Source organism: Lampetra fluviatilis, chromosome 5 (genome assembly GCF_964198595.1).
Source record: "Lampetra fluviatilis chromosome 5, kcLamFluv1.1, whole genome shotgun sequence".
Lineage (NCBI taxonomy): Eukaryota > Metazoa > Chordata > Hyperoartia > Petromyzontiformes > Petromyzontidae > Lampetra > Lampetra fluviatilis.
Window position 1 is genome coordinate 18,317,245 of NC_136279.1, and position 19,718 is coordinate 18,336,962.

Here is a 19,718-nt window from a genome sequence, read left to right on the forward strand (position 1 = left end):
GTGTAATGATGACGAGTCCATCAAACCGATGTTTCTCGTTTGCGTTTTTAAAAACATTTTTTGTTCCAAGTGAAAAATCCCCCTCCCCCCCCCTCACCATCGAACGCGTCACCCCGCGCGTCTCTGCTGGAGCAGAGACTCCTAGCGGATCTCCGCACGCGACTGGCTACATCCGAGCCGGACGTGTCCTTTAACCGCCCTATAACCGCACGTTTCCGGCGTCGTGTGCACGGGAAGCGCGGAGAAGCGATGGGAAGCAAGGGGAAGCTTGGGGGGGGAGGGGGGGGAAGCGTGGAGCCCAGGGACCGCAAAGTCTGTAAACATTCTCTGCCCAGCTCAGCCTTGCAAACTAAACTGAAAATGTTTTGACAACCAGGTAACGCGCACTGAGTTACAGCTCTTTTTCAGAAGCGACCTGCCTGCAAATGACGGCTCAACCATGTGGATTATCACGTGGAAATTTGTCTTCTTAAACGCACGTTGAGTCTGAATGTGGAGGGGAAAACCGAAGGACCTGGAGAAAAATCCACGCGACCACGGGGAGAGAGACACGCAGACTCCACATATACAGCAGCAGCAGCAGGCGTCAGGGTCGGGATCGAACCCACGACCTCCTGTATACCAGGCGAGGTAGTTAACATCTCCTAGCAACCGTGATGATGATGAGAGAGAGAGAGACACGCAAACTCCAAATATACAGCAGCAGGCGTCAGGGTCGGGATCGAACCCACGACTTCCTGTATACCAGGCGAGGTTGTTAACATCTAGCCACCGTGGCGCCCCAATGTCCACGATTTGTATATTTTGCCCTCCGACCTCCCTCCCATGGTCCATCCGACCTCTGCTGTCTGACCTCCGTATTCTGACCTTCTCGGCTGTGCTCTCCAATGTCAGCTTTTTTGTCCTTGACTTTCAAACTCCTGCCCTCTCGGCTTGCAGCCACCGCGCTGTGCCCTCTGACCTCCACGCTTCTGCGCGCGCCGTGCTGCTGACGGAGTCACACCGTGGCCTCGTATAGAAATCCAAATCACGAATGAGTGGGAGCGAGAGAGAGCGAGCGAATCTGAAAATTCACAGGCTCACATTATTCGACGTCATATTTTTGGCTGCTGTAAATGTCCACGTGATGATAAGCCACTTTGTTGAGCTATCATTTGTGGTCGCTTCTGAAAAAAATAGCTGTATAGCTGAAGTGGGCCTAACCTGGTTTTAATTTTAAAAAATTGTTTAGTTGAACAGTGTCTGTAATTGTTTTTACAAACGCAATCCATATTTTATTATTTTATGCTATTTCACCGCCGCTACACGCGTGTAAATAAAGCCTCAACCGCGGTTATATTTGGACACTCGTTGGAAAGTCAAAAAACGTGCGATGGCGAGCGAGATAAGCGGAGCTCATCACCCGTCTGTGTCCTCGCTCGCCCGCTCGCCCGCCCGCTCCGCGGTTTCCAAGCTGAGCAACACTGTACCCTCCGTGACCGCATCAAACTCGGATAACGATCCAAGCTAAAAAAGTGGACAAATAAAACCCCAAAAAAACAACAACTGCCAGTGGAAAGTTAAGTCGCAATTGGCAGACGTGAATGTGCGTGCGTGCGCGTGCGTGTGCGTGCGTGTGCGTGCGCGCATATCCACGTCTGTCACTCCACTGCTGGATGAGGGCCTCCCCGTGGCGAGGGGGGTGGGGGGGGAGGGGTGGGGGGGGAGGGATGAGGGGGAGGGGTGGTGGGGGGGGAGGGGTGGGGGGGGGAGGGGGTGGGGGGGGAGGGATGAGGGGGGAGGGGTGGGGGGGGAGGTGTTCTTTGACGATGCTTCACGCTGGTCAGTGCGGGTTGTTGGGTGAAGTGCAATCAAAGACGTGGGTGGGTGGGGGGGCGCGTAGAAGTGCAGGATAGCAAATTCACATTGCAGCACTTGCCCACTGCGTGCTCTGAGCGCCCCCCACCCCACACCCCCACACCTCCCCCCCCACACCTCCCCCCCACCCCCTCCCCCCCACACCTCCCCCCCACCCCTCCCCCCTCACCCCTCCCCCCCCACACCTCCCCCCCACACCTCCCCCCCCACCCCTCCCCCCCACACCTCCCCCCCACCCCTCCCCCTCACCCCTCCCCCCCACACCTCCCCCCCACCCCTCCCCCGCACACCTCCCCCCCACACCTCGGGATGCCGACGGCTCTGCCGCTTTCATGCCGTCGGGTTCCCGAGTCGCGGTTTATCTCGGGGGGGGGGGGGGTGGAGGGTGCGGCGCGTTCGCGAGGCGTTTGGGGCGTCATTGAGAAACCGCAACGTTCTAATCGTCGCCAAGGATCGTGGAAAATTCGTGGCTTCATTCTGTCGTCGAAAACCCACCTCTACCCCCTACCCCAAACAAGAAAGGCAAGGTCGGGCTCAAGTCGACGGGTGTCCGTTACTTAGCCGGAATTTAAATTTTAACAAAAATTAACAAAAGTTAAGAGCGGGAAATGTGGAAAGCAAAATGCATTCGGTCGCAATGAATGAGGCGCGTTCCCCGACGTCCTCGGATTCGGTGACGGCTGATGGCGGGCACGTTTCGGTGACTCGCGCTTGGCGAACGACGACGACGACGACGATGCCGTCGTGTCGTGGTCTCCGTGTCGTCCTCTCGTCCGGCCAGCGGACTCGAGCGCTTCCGTTGACTCCCGTGTGTCAAACGGAGCGCGCCACACGGATTTGCGGTGTGTTTCGCGAACTCGGCGATCCGCGATTTTGGCTGTCCGCGAATCTCGCATCTGGAACTCTCCACGACTACTGCGTCGCGAGAGAGAGAGAGAGCGGGAGAGATAAAGTGATGAGATAAAGTGATGAGATGTGGTGATGCGTATTTAATATTTGAACGTACGTTTCATTTACTTCATGTTTATCACGACAATTTTTTCGTGTTATGATGAATTTTAATGTATTTAGTAGCTTATTTATTTCATGTCAATCATTACAAAAGCTACGTTTTAGTAGGCCAACATCATCTTGCGCGTAATGTGCTGGTCACGAGCATCTCCGCGAATAACGAGGGAACGCCGTACAGTGCGTCTGGCAACGCAACGCAGTATACCGGATCTCGACAAGCACAGGACATTCCGTGTCTGGTCAATTGAGAGCCGGTAGCCTGAACCCCGTGTCGCAATCACGAGCAGTCGATTCCTCAACGCTTTGCCTTGCTCCCCCAATTGAAAGGAATCGACAGGGGGAAGACCTCGCTAGTTCGTCGCACAATTCTCACCGCCGCCCACCACACCACACCCCCACCACACCACACCCCCACCACACCACCCCCCACCACACCACACCTCCACCACACCCCCATCACACCACACCCACACCCCCACCACACCCCACCACACCACACCCCCACCACACCACACCCCCACCACACCACCCCCCACCACACCACACCTCCACCACACCCCCACCACACCACACCCCCACCACACCACCCCCCACCACACCACACCCCCACCACACCCCCACCACACCACACCCCCACCACACCTCCACCACACCACACCCCCACCACACCACACCCCCACCACACCCCCACCACACCACACCCCCACCACACCACACCCACACTACACCCCCCACCACACCACCCCTCCACCACACCACACCTCCACCACACCACACCCCCACCACACCACACCTCCACCACACCCACACTACACCCCCACCACACCCCCACCACACCACACCCCCACCACACCACACCTCCACCACACCACACCCCCACCACACCACACCCCCACCACACCCCCACCACACCACACCCCCACCACACCACACCCACACTACACCCCCACCACACCACCCCTCCACCACACCACACCTCCACCACACCCCCACCACACCACACCTCCACCACACCACACCCACACTACACCCCCACCACACCACCCCTCCACCACACCACACCTCCACCACACCACACCCCCACCACACCACACCCCCACCACACCACACCTCCACCACACCACACCCCCCACCACACCACACCCCCACCACACCACACCCCCACCACACCACACCACACAACACCCACACCACACCACACCCCCACCACACCACACCACACCCCCACCACACCACACCCCCACCACACCACACCCACACTACACCCCCACCACACCCCCACCACACCACACAACACCCACACCACACCACACCCCCACCACACCACACCACACCCCCACCACACCACACCCCCACTACACCACACACACCACACCCCCGCACTCCACACCCCCACCACACCACACCCCCACCACACCACACCCCCACTACACCACACCACACCCCCACCACACCACACCCCCACCACACCACACCACACCCCCGCACACCACACCCACACCACACCCCCACCACACCCCCACCACACCACACCACACCCCCACTACACCACACCCGCACCACACCACACCCCCACCACACCCCCACCACACCACACCCACACCCACACCACACCACACCACACCCCCACCACACCACACCCCCACCAAACCCCACCACACCACACCCCCACCACACCACACCCCCATCACACCACACCCCCACCACACCACGCCTCCACCACACCACACCCCCACCACACCCCCACCACACCACACCTCCACCACACCACACCCCCACCACACCACACCCCCACGCAGCGTATCCACAAATTGTCACAATTCGGGGGTTCCCGATGCCACTCGAGAATGCTTTCACCGCCCCTTGTGCGTGTTACGGTTTGTCTGACCCCGTTCGCTCCATCAGCTGATGTGAAACGCGGGCTACGTAGTGCAGTGTGTATGCTGAACTTCTTTCGCGCCGTACGTAGCCATCCGTGCTACGCGGAGGTGCGGGTGGAAGGGCAACAAACCAAACGCGAAAAAGTAGTTCTAAACATTAGAGCTTTCTATTTAGTAGAGTGGTGTCGTGTATAGTCGTAGTGTATTGTATAGTGACGTGTTTTGTAGTGTTTAATGTAGCATAGTGCGCAGTGTATAGCGCAGTGTGTGTAGTGTATAGTGTAGTGTATAGTACAGTATGTATGTTGAACTTCTTTCGCGCCGTACGTAGCCAACCGTGCTACGCGGAGGTGCGGGTGGAAGGACAACAAAACTAAACACGAAAATCAGTTCTCACGAAATTCGATTTCAATCTAGATTTAGATTGTGTCGTGAGCGTGAAGATTGATCTTGATCCGAATCGACGCGTCGCGACGCGCCGCATGGTGACCTGTCGCTGCTACTGCTGGTACTGCAAATACTGCTGCTGATGTTGCTGTAGTCTTCTCGCCAGAGGTCGCAACCGGGTACCCGATACCCGTACCCTACCCGATACCCGACGCTGGTGCGGCCGGGTACGGGTACGGGTAGGCCGTGAATCACTGGTGAGCAACCGTTTGTCACTCATTTCCCAACGTCTTGTCTCTTCTCACAATTCAAGTTCCTAGAATCAACCCACCCGCGCCTGCAACATGGCTTCATCCCAGAGGTCGCAATCAGGTACCCGATACCCGTACCCTACCCGTACCCTACCCGTACCCGGTCGGGTACGGGTAGGGCACGGGTACGGCCGGGTACGGGTACCCGTTTGCGACCCTGGTGCGGCTGGGTACGGGTAAGGAATCAAAACCCGTTTGCGACCTCTGCTTCTCGCTGCTGCCGCCGCCGCGACTGACCCTGCTGCTGTGGTCCCCCCCCCCCCCCCCCGTGCCCTGCTGCAGGTGCTGCTGGGAGAGATCTTTGCCGGCTTCAGCCCGTCCCGCGTCGTCGTCAAGGAGCTGCGGTCGGGCGCCCCCCCCCGATGAGCAGCGCAGGTTCCTCGAGGAGGCGCAGCCGTACAGGTAGCCCCCCACATCACCACCCTGCCCCACCGCCCCACCACGATCCTGCTCCACCACCACCCTGCCGCACCGCCTCACCACGATCCTGCCCCACCGTCGCACCACGACCCTGCCCCACCGTCGCACCACAACCCTGCCCCACCGCCTCACCACGACCCTGCCCCACCACGACCCTGCCCCACCGTCGCACCACGACCCTGCCCCACCGCCCCACCACGACCCTGCCCCACCGCCCCACCACGACCCTGCCCCACCGCCACGACCCTGCCCCACCACCTCACCACGACCCTGCCCCACCACGACCCTGCCCCACCGCCCCACCACGACCCTGCCCCACCGCCTCACCACGACCCTGCCCCACCACCTCACCACGACCCTGCCCCACCACGATCCTGCCCCACCGCCCCACCACGACCCTGCCCCACCACGACCCTGCCCCACCACGACCCTGCCCCACCACCTCACCACGACCCTGCCCCACCACGACCCTGCCCCAACGTCTCACCACGACCCTGCCCCACCACGACCCTGCCCCACCACCCCACCACGACCCTGCATCACCACCACCCTGCCCCACCGCCTCACCACGACGCTGCCCCACCACGACGCTGCCGAGCTCCGTCAAGATCCTAACCGACCGTTGTGCTCCGCCTCTTGGTCGATTAAGTTGACAAAGTTAGAATTGGTTGACCAAAACAAAAACCGTGTAATTAACCACACGTCTCTTTTTGTGCGCTCTGTTAACTCGGAAGAGCCGTTAAAAATGGCGGCTGCCCCCTACGCGCCATGGATAGACCCTGGAACGTGATGATGTGCATGGTGAGCTCAGCAGTGGATAGCAGAGGTGTGGACTCGAGTCATGTGACTTGGACTCGAGTCAGACTCGAGTCATGAATTTGATGACTTGCGACTCGACTTGGACTTGCATAACAATGACTTTGTCCCACCTATGAGATGTGGACTCGAGTCATGTGACTTGGACTCGAGTCAGACTCGAGTCATGAATTTGATGACTTGCGACTCGACTTGGACTTGCATAACAATGACTTTGTCCCACCTCTGGTGGATAGACTCTGGCGCGTGATGATGTGGATGATGAGCTCAGCAGTGGATAGACTCTGGCGCGTGATGATGTGGATGGTGAGCTCAGCAGTGGATAGACTCTGGCGAGTGATGATGTGGATGGTGAGCTCAGCAGTGGATAGACTCTGGCGCGTGATGATGTGGATGATGAGCTCAGCAGTGGATAGACTCTGGCACGTGATGATGTGATGGTGAGCTCAGCAGTGGATAGACTCTGACACGTGATGATGTGGATGGTGAGCTCAGCAGTGGATAGACTCTGGCGCGTGATGATGTGGATGATGAGCTCAGCAGTGGATAGACTCTGGCACGTGATGATGTGATGGTGAGCTCAGCAGTGGATAGACTCTGGCACGTGATGAAGGGGATGGTGAGCTCAGCAGTGGATAGACTCTGGCACGTGATGATGTGATGGTGAGCTCAGCAGTGGATAGACTCTGGCACGTGATGAAGGGGATGGTGAGCTCAGCAGTGGATAGACTCTGGCACGTGATGATGTGGATGGTGAGCTCAGCAGTGGATAGACTCTGGCGCGTGATGATGTGGATGGTGAGCTCAGCAGTGGATAGACTCTGGCGAGTGATGATGTGGATGGTGAGCTCAGCAGTGGATAGACTCTGGCGAGTGATGATGTGGATGGTGAGCTCAGCAGTGGATAGACTCTGGCGCGTGATGATGTGGATGATGAGCTCAGCAGTGGATAGACTCTGGCGCGTGATGATGTGGATGGTGAGCTCAGCAGTGGATAGACTCTGGCGCGTGATGATGTGGATGGTGAGCTCAGCAGTGGATAGACTCTGGCACGTGATGATGTGGATGGTGAGCTCAGCAGTGGATAGACTCTGGCACGTGATGATGTGGATGGTGAGCTCAGCAGTGGATAGACTCTGGCACGTGATGATGTGGATGGTGAGCTCAGCAGTGGATAGACTCTGGCGCGTGATGATGTGGATGGTGAGCTCAGCAGTGGATAGACTCTGGCGCGTGATGATGTGGATGGTGAGCTCAGCAGTGGATAGACTCTGGCGCGTGATGATGTGGATGGTGAGCTCAGCAGTGGATAGACTCTGGTGCGTGATGATGTGGATGGTGAGCTCAGCAGTGGATAGACTCTGGTGCGTGATGATGTGGATGTTGAGCTCAGCAGTGGATAGACTCTGGCGCGTGATGATGTGGATGAGGAGCTCAGCAGTGGATAGACTCTGGTGCGTGATGATGTGATGGTGAGCTCAGCAGTGGATAGACTCTGGTGCGTGATGATGTGATGGTGAGCTCAGCAGTGGATAGACTCTGGTGCGTGATGATGTGATGGTGAGCTCAGCAGTGGATAGACTCTGGCGCGTGATGATGTGATGGTGAGCTCAGCAGTGGATAGACTCTGGCGCGTGATGATGTGATGGTGAGCTCAGCAGTGGATAGACTCTGGCGCGTGATGATGTGGATGGTGAGCTCAGCAGTGGATAGACTCTGGCGCGTGATGATGTGGATGGTGAGCTCAGCAGTGGATAGACTCTGGCGCGTGATGATGTGGATGATGAGCTCAGCAGTGGATAGACTCTGGCGAGTGATGATGTGGATGATGAGCTCAGCAGTGGATAGACTCTGGCGAGTGATGATGTGGATGATGAGCTCAGCAGTGGATAGACTCTGGCGCGTGATGATGTGGATGATGAGCTCAGCAGTGGATAGACTCTGGCGCGTGATGATGTGGATGGTGAGCTCAGCAGTGGATAGACTCTGGCGTGTGATGATGTGGATGGTGAGCTCAGCAGTGGATAGACTCTGGCGCGTGATGATGTGGATGATGAGCTCAGCAGTGGATAGACTCTGGCGCGTGATGATGTGGATGGTGAGCTCAGCAGTGGATAGACTCTGGCGCGTGATGATGTGATGGTGAGCTCAGCAGTGGATAGACTCTGGCACGTGATGATGTGGATGATGAGCTCAGCAGTGGATAGACTCTGGCGCGTGATGATGTGGATGGTGAGCTCAGCAGTGGATAGACTCTGGCGAGTGATGATGTGGATGATGAGCTCAGCAGTGGATAGACTCTGGCGCGTGATGATGTGGATGATGAGCTCAGCAGTGGATAGACTCTGGCGCGTGATGATGTGGATGGTGAGCTCAGCAGTGGATAGACTCTGGCGCGTGATGATGTGGATGATGAGCTCAGCAGTGGATAGACTCTGGCACGTGATGATGTGGATGATGAGCTCAGCAGTGGATAGACTCTGACACATGATGATGTGGATGATGAGCTCAGCAGTGGATAGACTCTGGCACGTGATGATGTGGATGGTGAGCTCAGCAGTGGATAGACTCTGGCGCGTGATGATGTGGATGGTGAGCTCAGCAGTGGATAGACTCTGGCGCGTGATGATGTGGATGATGAGCTCAGCAGTGGATAGACTCTGGCGCGTGATGATGTGGATGGTGAGCTCAGCAGTGGATAGACTCTGGCGCGTGATGATGTGGATGGTGAGCTCAGCAGTGGATAGACTCTGACACGTGATGATGTGGATGATGAGCTCAGCAGTGGATAGACTCTGGCACTTGATGATGTGGATGATGAGCTCAGCAGTGGATAGACTCTGGCGCGTGATGATGTGGATGGTGAGCTCAGCAGTGGATAGACTCTGGCACTTGATGATGTGGATGATGAGCTCAGCAGTGGATAGACTCTGGCGCGTGATGATGTGGATGGTGAGCTCAGCAGTGGATAGACTCTGGCGCGTGATGATGTGGATGGTGAGCTCAGCAGTGGATAGACTCTGACACGTGATGATGTGGATGATGAGCTCAGCAGTGGATAGACTCTGGCGCGTGATGATGTGGATGATGAGCTCAGCAGTGGATAGACTCTGGCACGTGATGATGTGGATGATGAGCTCAGCAGTGGATAGACTCTGACACGTGATGATGTGGATGATGAGCTCAGCAGTGGATAGACTCTGGCACGTGATGATGTGGATGGTGAGCTCAGCAGTGGATAGACTCTGGCACGTGATGATGTGGATGGTGAGCTCAGCAGTGGATAGACTCTGGCACGTGATGATGTGGATGGTGAGCTCAGCAGTGGATAGACTCTGGCACGTGATGATGTGGATGGTGAGCTCAGCAGTGGATAGACTCTGGCGCGTGATGATGTGGATGGTGAGCTCAGCAGTGGATAGACTCTGGCACGTGATGATGTGGATGGTGAGCTCAGCAGTGGATAGACTCTGGCACGTGATGATGTGGATGGTGAGCTCAGCAGTGGATAGACTCTGGCACGTGATGATGTGGATGGTGAGCTCAGCAGTGGATAGACTCTGGCACGTGATGATGTGGATGGTGAGCTCAGCAGTGGATAGACTCTGGCGCGTGATGATGTGATGATGAGCTCAGCAGTGGATAGACTCTGGCGCGTGATGATGTGATGATGAGCTCAGCAGTGGATAGACTCTGGCGCGTGATGATGTGATGGTGAGCTCAGCAGTGGATAGACTCTGGCGCGTGATGATGTGGATGATGAGCTCAGCAGTGGATAGACTCTGGCGCGTGATGATGTGATGATGAGCTCAGCAGTGGATAGACTCTGGCGCGTGATGATGTGATGGTGAGCTCAGCAGTGGATAGACTTTGGCACGTGATGATGTGGATGGTGAGCTCAGCAGTGGATAGACTCTGGTGCGTGATGATGTGGATGGTGAGCTCAGCAGTGGATAGACTCTGGCGAGTGATGATGTGGATGGTGAGCTCAGCAGTGGATAGACTCTGGCACGTGATGATGTGGATGGTGAGCTCAGCAGTGGATAGACTCTGGCGCGTGATGATGTGGATGATGAGCTCAGCAGTGGATAGACTCTGGCGAGTGATGATGTGGATGGTGAGCTCAGCAGTGGATAGACTCTGGCGAGTGATGATGTGGATGATGAGCTCAGCAGTGGATAGACTCTGGCGAGTGATGATGTGGATGGTGAGCTCAGCAGTGGATAGACTCTGGCGCGTGATGATGTGGATGGTGAGCTCAGCAGTGGATAGACTCTGGCGCGTGATGATGTGGATGGTGAGCTCAGCAGTGGATAGACTCTGGCGCGTGATGATGTGGATGGTGAGCTCAGCAGTGGATAGACTCTGGCGAGTGATGATGTGGATGATGAGCTCAGCAGTGGATAGACTCTGGCGCGTGATGATGTGGATGGTGAGCTCAGCAGTGGATAGACTCTGGCGCGTGATGATGTGGATGATGAGCTCAGCAGTGGATAGACTCTGGCGCGTGATGATGTGGATGGTGAGCTCAGCAGTGGATAGACTCTGGCGCGTGATGATGTGGATGGTGAGCTCAGCAGTGGATAGACTCTGGCACGTGATGATGTGGATGATGAGCTCAGCAGTGGATAGACTCTGGCACGTGATGATGTGGATGGTGAGCTCAGCAGTGGATAGACTCTGGCGCGTGATGATGTGGATGGTGAGCTCAGCAGTGGATAGACTCTGGCACGTGATGATGTGGATGGTGAGCTCAGCAGTGGATAGACTCTGGCGCGTGATGATGTGGATGATGAGCTCAGCAGTGGATAGACTCTGGCGAGTGATGATGTGGATGGTGAGCTCAGCAGTGGATAGACTCTGGCGTGTGATGATGTGGATGGTGAGCTCAGCAGTGGATAGACTCTGGCACGTGATGATGTGGATGATGAGCTCAGCAGTGGATAGACTCTGGCACGTGATGATGTGGATGGTGAGCTCAGCAGTGGATAGACTCTGGCGTGTGATGATGTGGATGGTGAGCTCAGCAGTGGATAGACTCTGGCACATGATGATGTGGATGATGAGCTCAGCAGTGGATAGACTCTGGCACGTGATGGTGTGATGGTGAGCTCAGCAGTGGATAGACTCTGGCACGTGATGGTGTGATGGTGAGCTCAGCAGTGGATAGACTCTGGCACGTGATGATGTGGATGGTGAGCTCAGCAGTGGATAGACTCTGGCACATGATGATGTGGATGATGAGCTCAGCAGTGGATAGACTCTGGCACGTGATGGTGTGATGGTGAGCTCAGCAGTGGATAGACTCTGGCACGTGATGGTGTGATGGTGAGCTCAGCAGTGGATAGACTCTGGCACGTGATGATGTGGATGATGAGCTCAGCAGTGGATAGACTCTGGCACGTGATGATGTGGATAATGAGCTCAGCAGTGGATAGACTCTGGCGAGTGATGATGTGGATGGTGAGCTCAGCAGTGGATAGACTCTGGCGCGTGATGATGTGGATGATGAGCTCAGCAGTGGATAGACTCTGGCGAGTGATGATGTGGATGGTGAGCTCAGCAGTGGATAGACTCTGGCGAGTGATGATGTGGATGATGAGCTCAGCAGTGGATAGACTCTGGCGCGTGATGATGTGGATGGTGAGCTCAGCAGTGGATAGACTCTGGCACTTGATGATGTGGATGATGAGCTCAGCAGTGGATAGACTCTGGCGCGTGATGATGTGGATGGTGAGCTCAGCAGTGGATAGACTCTGGCGCGTGATGATGTGGATGGTGAGCTCAGCAGTGGATAGACTCTGACACGTGATGATGTGGATGATGAGCTCAGCAGTGGATAGACTCTGGCGCGTGATGATGTGGATGATGAGCTCAGCAGTGGATAGACTCTGGCACGTGATGATGTGGATGATGAGCTCAGCAGTGGATAGACTCTGACACGTGATGATGTGGATGATGAGCTCAGCAGTGGATAGACTCTGGCACGTGATGATGTGGATGGTGAGCTCAGCAGTGGATAGACTCTGGCACGTGATGATGTGGATGGTGAGCTCAGCAGTGGATAGACTCTGGCACGTGATGATGTGGATGGTGAGCTCAGCAGTGGATAGACTCTGGCACGTGATGATGTGGATGGTGAGCTCAGCAGTGGATAGACTCTGGCGCGTGATGATGTGGATGGTGAGCTCAGCAGTGGATAGACTCTGGCACGTGATGATGTGGATGGTGAGCTCAGCAGTGGATAGACTCTGGCACGTGATGATGTGGATGGTGAGCTCAGCAGTGGATAGACTCTGGCACGTGATGATGTGGATGGTGAGCTCAGCAGTGGATAGACTCTGGCACGTGATGATGTGGATGGTGAGCTCAGCAGTGGATAGACTCTGGCGCGTGATGATGTGATGATGAGCTCAGCAGTGGATAGACTCTGGCGCGTGATGATGTGATGATGAGCTCAGCAGTGGATAGACTCTGGCACGTGATGATGTGGATGGTGAGCTCAGCAGTGGATAGACTCTGGCGCGTGATGATGTGATGGTGAGCTCAGCAGTGGATAGACTCTGGCACGTGATGATGTGGATGGTGAGCTCAGCAGTGGATAGACTCTGGCGCGTGATGATGTGGATGGTGAGCTCAGCAGTGGATAGACTCTGGCACTTGATGATGTGGATGATGAGCTCAGCAGTGGATAGACTCTGGCGCGTGATGATGTGGATGGTGAGCTCAGCAGTGGATAGACTCTGGCGCGTGATGATGTGGATGGTGAGCTCAGCAGTGGATAGACTCTGACACGTGATGATGTGGATGATGAGCTCAGCAGTGGATAGACTCTGGCGCGTGATGATGTGGATGATGAGCTCAGCAGTGGATAGACTCTGGCACGTGATGATGTGGATGATGAGCTCAGCAGTGGATAGACTCTGACACGTGATGATGTGGATGATGAGCTCAGCAGTGGATAGACTCTGGCACGTGATGATGTGGATGGTGAGCTCAGCAGTGGATAGACTCTGGCACTTGATGATGTGGATGGTGAGCTCAGCAGTGGATAGACTCTGGCACTTGATGATGTGGATGGTGAGCTCAGCAGTGGATAGACTCTGGCACGTGATGATGTGGATGGTGAGCTCAGCAGTGGATAGACTCTGGCACGTGATGATGTGGATGGTGAGCTCAGCAGTGGATAGACTCTGGCACTTGATGATGTGGATGGTGAGCTCAGCAGTGGATAGACTCTGGCACTTGATGATGTGGATGGTGAGCTCAGCAGTGGATAGACTCTGGCACGTGATGATGTGGATGGTGAGCTCAGCAGTGGATAGACTCTGGCACGTGATGATGTGGATGGTGAGCTCAGCAGTGGATAGACTCTGGCACGTGATGATGTGGATGGTGAGCTCAGCAGTGGATAGACTCTGGCACGTGATGATGTGGATGGTGAGCTCAGCAGTGGATAGACTCTGGCACGTGATGATGTGGATGGTGAGCTCAGCAGTGGATAGACTCTGGCGCGTGATGATGTGGATGGTGAGCTCAGCAGTGGATAGACTCTGGCACGTGATGATGTGGATGGTGAGCTCAGCAGTGGATAGACTCTGGCACGTGATGATGTGGATGGTGAGCTCAGCAGTGGATAGACTCTGGCACGTGATGATGTGGATGGTGAGCTCAGCAGTGGATAGACTCTGGCACGTGATGATGTGGATGATGAGCTCAGCAGTGGATAGACTCTGACACGTGATGATGTGGATGATGAGCTCAGCAGTGGATAGACTCTGGCACGTGATGATGTGGATGGTGAGCTCAGCAGTGGATAGACTCTGGCACGTGATGATGTGGATGGTGAGCTCAGCAGTGGATAGACTCTGGCACGTGATGATGTGGATGGTGAGCTCAGCAGTGGATAGACTCTGGCACGTGATGATGTGGATGGTGAGCTCAGCAGTGGATAGACTCTGGCGCGTGATGATGTGATGATGAGCTCAGCAGTGGATAGACTCTGGCGCGTGATGATGTGATGATGAGCTCAGCAGTGGATAGACTCTGGCGCGTGATGATGTGATGGTGAGCTCAGCAGTGGATAGACTCTGGCGCGTGATGATGTGGATGATGAGCTCAGCAGTGGATAGACTCTGGCGCGTGATGATGTGGATGGTGAGCTCAGCAGTGGATAGACTCTGGCGAGTGATGATGTGGATGGTGAGCTCAGCAGTGGATAGACTCTGGCGCGTGATGATGTGGATGGTGAGCTCAGCAGTGGATAGACTCTGACACGTGATGATGTGGATGATGAGCTCAGCAGTGGATAGACTCTGGCGCGTGATGATGTGGATGATGAGCTCAGCAGTGGATAGACTCTGGCGAGTGATGATGTGGATGATGAGCTCAGCAGTGGATAGACTCTGGCGCGTGATGATGTGGATGATGAGCTCAGCAGTGGATAGACTCTGGCACGTGATGATGTGGATGGTGAGCTCAGCAGTGGATAGACTCTGGCACGTGATGATGTGGATGGTGAGCTCAGCAGTGGATAGACTCTGGCACGTGATGATGTGGATGGTGAGCTCAGCAGTGGATAGACTCTGGCACGTGATGATGTGGATGGTGAGCTCAGCAGTGGATAGACTCTGGCGCGTGATGATGTGGATGGTGAGCTCAGCAGTGGATAGACTCTGGCACGTGATGATGTGGATGGTGAGCTCAGCAGTGGATAGACTCTGGCACGTGATGATGTGGATGGTGAGCTCAGCAGTGGATAGACTCTGGCACGTGATGATGTGGATGGTGAGCTCAGCAGTGGATAGACTCTGGCACGTGATGATGTGGATGGTGAGCTCAGCAGTGGATAGACTCTGGTGCGTGATGATGTGGATGGTGAGCTCAGCAGTGGATAGACTCTGGCGCGTGATGATGTGATGATGAGCTCAGCAGTGGATAGACTCTGGCGCGTGATGATGTGATGGTGAGCTCAGCAGTGGATAGACTCTGGCACGTGATGATGTGGATGGTGAGCTCAGCAGTGGATAGACTCTGGTGCGTGATGATGTGGATGGTGAGCTCAGCAGTGGATAGACTCTGGCGAGTGATGATGTGGATGGTGAGCTCAGCAGTGGATAGACTCTGGCACGTGATGATGTGGATGGTGAGCTCAGCAGTGGATAGACTCTGGCGCGTGATGATGTGGATGATGAGCTCAGCAGTGGATAGACTCTGGCGAGTGATGATGTGGATGGTGAGCTCAGCAGTGGATAGACTCTGGCGAGTGATGATGTGGATGATGAGCTCAGCAGTGGATAGACTCTGGCGAGTGATGATGTGGATGGTGAGCTCAGCAGTGGATAGACTCTGGCGCGTGATGATGTGGATGGTGAGCTCAGCAGTGGATAGACTCTGGCGCGTGATGATGTGGATGGTGAGCTCAGCAGTGGATAGACTCTGGCGCGTGATGATGTGGATGGTGAGCTCAGCAGTGGATAGACTCTGGCACGTGATGATGTGGATGATGAGCTCAGCAGTGGATAGACTCTGGCACGTGATGATGTGGATGGTGAGCTCAGCAGTGGATAGACTCTGGCGCGTGATGATGTGGATGGTGAGCTCAGCAGTGGATAGACTCTGGCACGTGATGATGTGGATGGTGAGCTCAGCAGTGGATAGACTCTGGCGCGTGATGATGTGGATGATGAGCTCAGCAGTGGATAGACTCTGGCGAGTGATGATGTGGATGGTGAGCTCAGCAGTGGATAGACTCTGGCGTGTGATGATGTGGATGGTGAGCTCAGCAGTGGATAGACTCTGGCACGTGATGATGTGGATGGTGAGCTCAGCAGTGGATAGACTCTGGCGTGTGATGATGTGGATGGTGAGCTCAGCAGTGGATAGACTCTGGCACATGATGATGTGGATGATGAGCTCAGCAGTGGATAGACTCTGGCACGTGATGGTGTGATGGTGAGCTCAGCAGTGGATAGACTCTGGCACGTGATGGTGTGATGGTGAGCTCAGCAGTGGATAGACTCTGGCACGTGATGATGTGGATGATGAGCTCAGCAGTGGATAGACTCTGGCACGTGATGATGTGGATAATGAGCTCAGCAGTGGATAGACTCTGGCGAGTGATGATGTGGATGGTGAGCTCAGCAGTGGATAGACTCTGGCGCGTGATGATGTGGATGATGAGCTCAGCAGTGGATAGACTCTGGCGAGTGATGATGTGGATGGTGAGCTCAGCAGTGGATAGACTCTGGCACGTGATGATGTGGATGGTGAGCTCAGCAGTGGATAGACTCTGGCGAGTGATGATGTGGATGATGAGCTCAGCAGTGGATAGACTCTGGCGAGTGATGATGTGGATGGTGAGCTCAGCAGTGGATAGACTCTGGCGAGTGATGATGTGGATGGTGAGCTCAGCAGTGGATAGACTCTGGCGAGTGATGATGTGGATGATGAGCTCAGCAGTGGATAGACCCTGGCGAGTGATGATGTGGATGATGAGCTCAGCAGTGGATAGACTCTGGCACGTGATGATGTGGATGGTGAGCTCAGCAGTGGATAGACTCTGGCGAGTGATGATGTGGATGATGAGCTCAGCAGTGGATAGACTCTGGCGAGTGATGATGTGGATGATGAGCTCAGCAGTGGATAGACTCTGGCGAGTGATGATGTGGATGATGAGCTCAGCAGTGGATAGACTCTGGCACGTGATGATGTGGATGGTGAGCTCAGCAGTGGATAGACTCTGGCGAGTGATGATGTGGATGATGAGCTCAGCAGTGGATAGACCCTGGCGAGTGATGATGTGGATGATGAGCTCAGCAGTGGATAGACCCTGGCGAGTGAAGATGTGGATGATGAGCTCAGCAGTGGATAGACTCTGGCGCGTGATGATGTGATGATGAGCTCAGCAGTGGATAGACTCTGGCGAGTGATGATGTGGATGGTGAGCTCAGCAGTGGATAGACTCTGGCGCGTGATGATGTGGATGATGAGCTCAGCAGTGGATAGACTCTGGCGCGTGATGATGTGATGATGAGCTCAGCAGTGGATAGACTCTGGCGAGTGATGATGTGGATGATGAGCTCAGCAGTGGATAGACTCTGGCGAGTGATGATGTGGATGGTGAGCTCAGCAGTGGATAGACTCTGGCGCGTGATGATGTGGATGATGAGCTCAGCAGTGGATAGACTCTGGCGCGTGATGATGTGATGATGAGCTCAGCAGTGGATAGACTCTGGCGAGTGATGATGTGATGGTGAGCTCAGCAGTGGATAGACCCTCGCGTGATGATGTGGATGGTGAGCTCAGCAGTGGATAGACTCTGGCGAGTGATGATGTGATGGTGAGCTCAGCAGTGGATAGACTCTGGCGAGTGATGATGTGGATGGTGAGCTCAGCAGTGGATAGACTCTGGCGAGTGATGATGTGGATGGTGAGCTCAGCAGTGGATAGACTCTGGCGCGTGATGATGTGGATGATGAGCCCAGCAGTGTAAAGGTTCTCCGTGTGGCATGGCTGAGAGGTCACCCCACGCTGCGTCTATCACTCACTGCAGTCTGCATGCGGACGCTGTGCTGCAGGGAATGTGAGGAAGTCGAACTTCTCTCGCACCATACGTAGCCCCCCCCCCTTCCCTTCCCCCACCCACCGCGCCAATCGGAAGTTCTTCCAGTCAGATTGCCAATGCAGAACTGTTTCCAAGTGTTCATTTTATTATGTTTTATTTTTATTATTTTATTACTTCCCTTCTACGTGACTTTACCGAAAGAACCAAGAAGATGAATCCCTGCAGTCACGAAAGCTTTAAATCGAAATTTACATAATATTTTATTATGTTTTATTTTCATTATTTTATTATTTCCCTTCTACGTGACTTTACCGAAAGAACCAAGAAGATGAATCCCTGCTGCAGTCACGAAAGCTTTAAATCGAAATGTTTCCAAGTGGCGACGCAAGTACTCGTCACCCGTCTCAAATGCGAGAGTCGGCGTCACGGCCTTCCCTTGCCCCGGCGCACCGAACGTCGGGTCTTCCTCGTAACCGACCGTAGCGTCCCCCACATTCTCCGTCCGGACCGCGCTGTCAGGATGACCTCCGTCACTGTGGCCGTGAACGCGGCGGCCGAGCTTACTTATGTCCGAGCCCGTTAGATGAGTGTCCTAAGTACTATTCTTAGGTTTTTTCGGTAAAGTCACGTAGGTAAAACATTAAAATTAATAAAAGTAAAATCAAATAAAAAAGAAAACGGAGGCTTGTGTTGCCTCCGAAACGCCGTGATGTTTTATTTGTTTATTTTATTTTACTTTTATTAATTTTAATGTTTCTACCTACGTGACTTTACCGAAAAAACTTAACAATATGAATCCTTGCAGTCACGAAAGCTTCAGATCTAGAATGAAGTCCTAAGTACTGTTTTTTTTATCGCTTGTCCTGTTTGCGCTCAGCTCTGGTGCGGGTTTCCTGTGTAATGGGTTCCGGAGACACTTGTAGAGGAAACTTCTTTATTACAATACAACAGCACTCCAACAGTCCTGATACTCTGTTACAGCCTAGGTACACAGCCTAGGTACACAGCCTAGATACACAGCCTAGGTACACAGCCTAGATACACAGCCTAGCGACACAGCCTAGGTACACAGCCTAGGTACACAGCCTAGGTACACAGCCTAGCGACACAGCCTAGCGACACAGCCTAGGTACACAGCCTAGGTACACAGCCTAGATACACAGCCTAGGTACACAGCCTAGATACACAGCCTAGATACACAGCCTAGGTACACAGCCTAGATACACAGCCTAGGTACACAGCCTAGGTACACAGCCTAGGTACACAGCCTAGATACACAGCCTAGGTACACAGCCTAGGTACACAGCCTAGATACACAGCCTAGCGACACAGCCTAGATACACAGCCTAGATACACAGCCTAGATACACAGCCTAGCGACACAGCCTAGGTACACAGCCTAGGTACACAGCCTAGATACACAGCCTAGGTACACAGCCTAGGTACACAGCCTAGGTACACAGCCTAGGTA

At 54.8% G+C, this 19,718-nt stretch overlaps 1 protein-coding gene across 1 annotated transcript in view; it reads left to right on the forward strand.

Moving 5' to 3' along the window:
- The window catches only part of LOC144932705 (serine/threonine-protein kinase LMTK3-like), a 20,103-nt gene extending 14,261 nt beyond the window's left edge, over positions 1 to 5,842 (forward strand). The window contains exon 3 of the mRNA XM_078857052.1: positions 5,729 to 5,842. Coding sequence (XP_078713178.1) covers positions 5,729 to 5,812 — 84 coding nt within the window. The 3' untranslated portion in view covers positions 5,813 to 5,842. The remainder of the gene's footprint in view (positions 1 to 5,728) is intronic.
- The last annotated feature ends 13,876 nt before the right edge of the window (positions 5,843 to 19,718 follow it).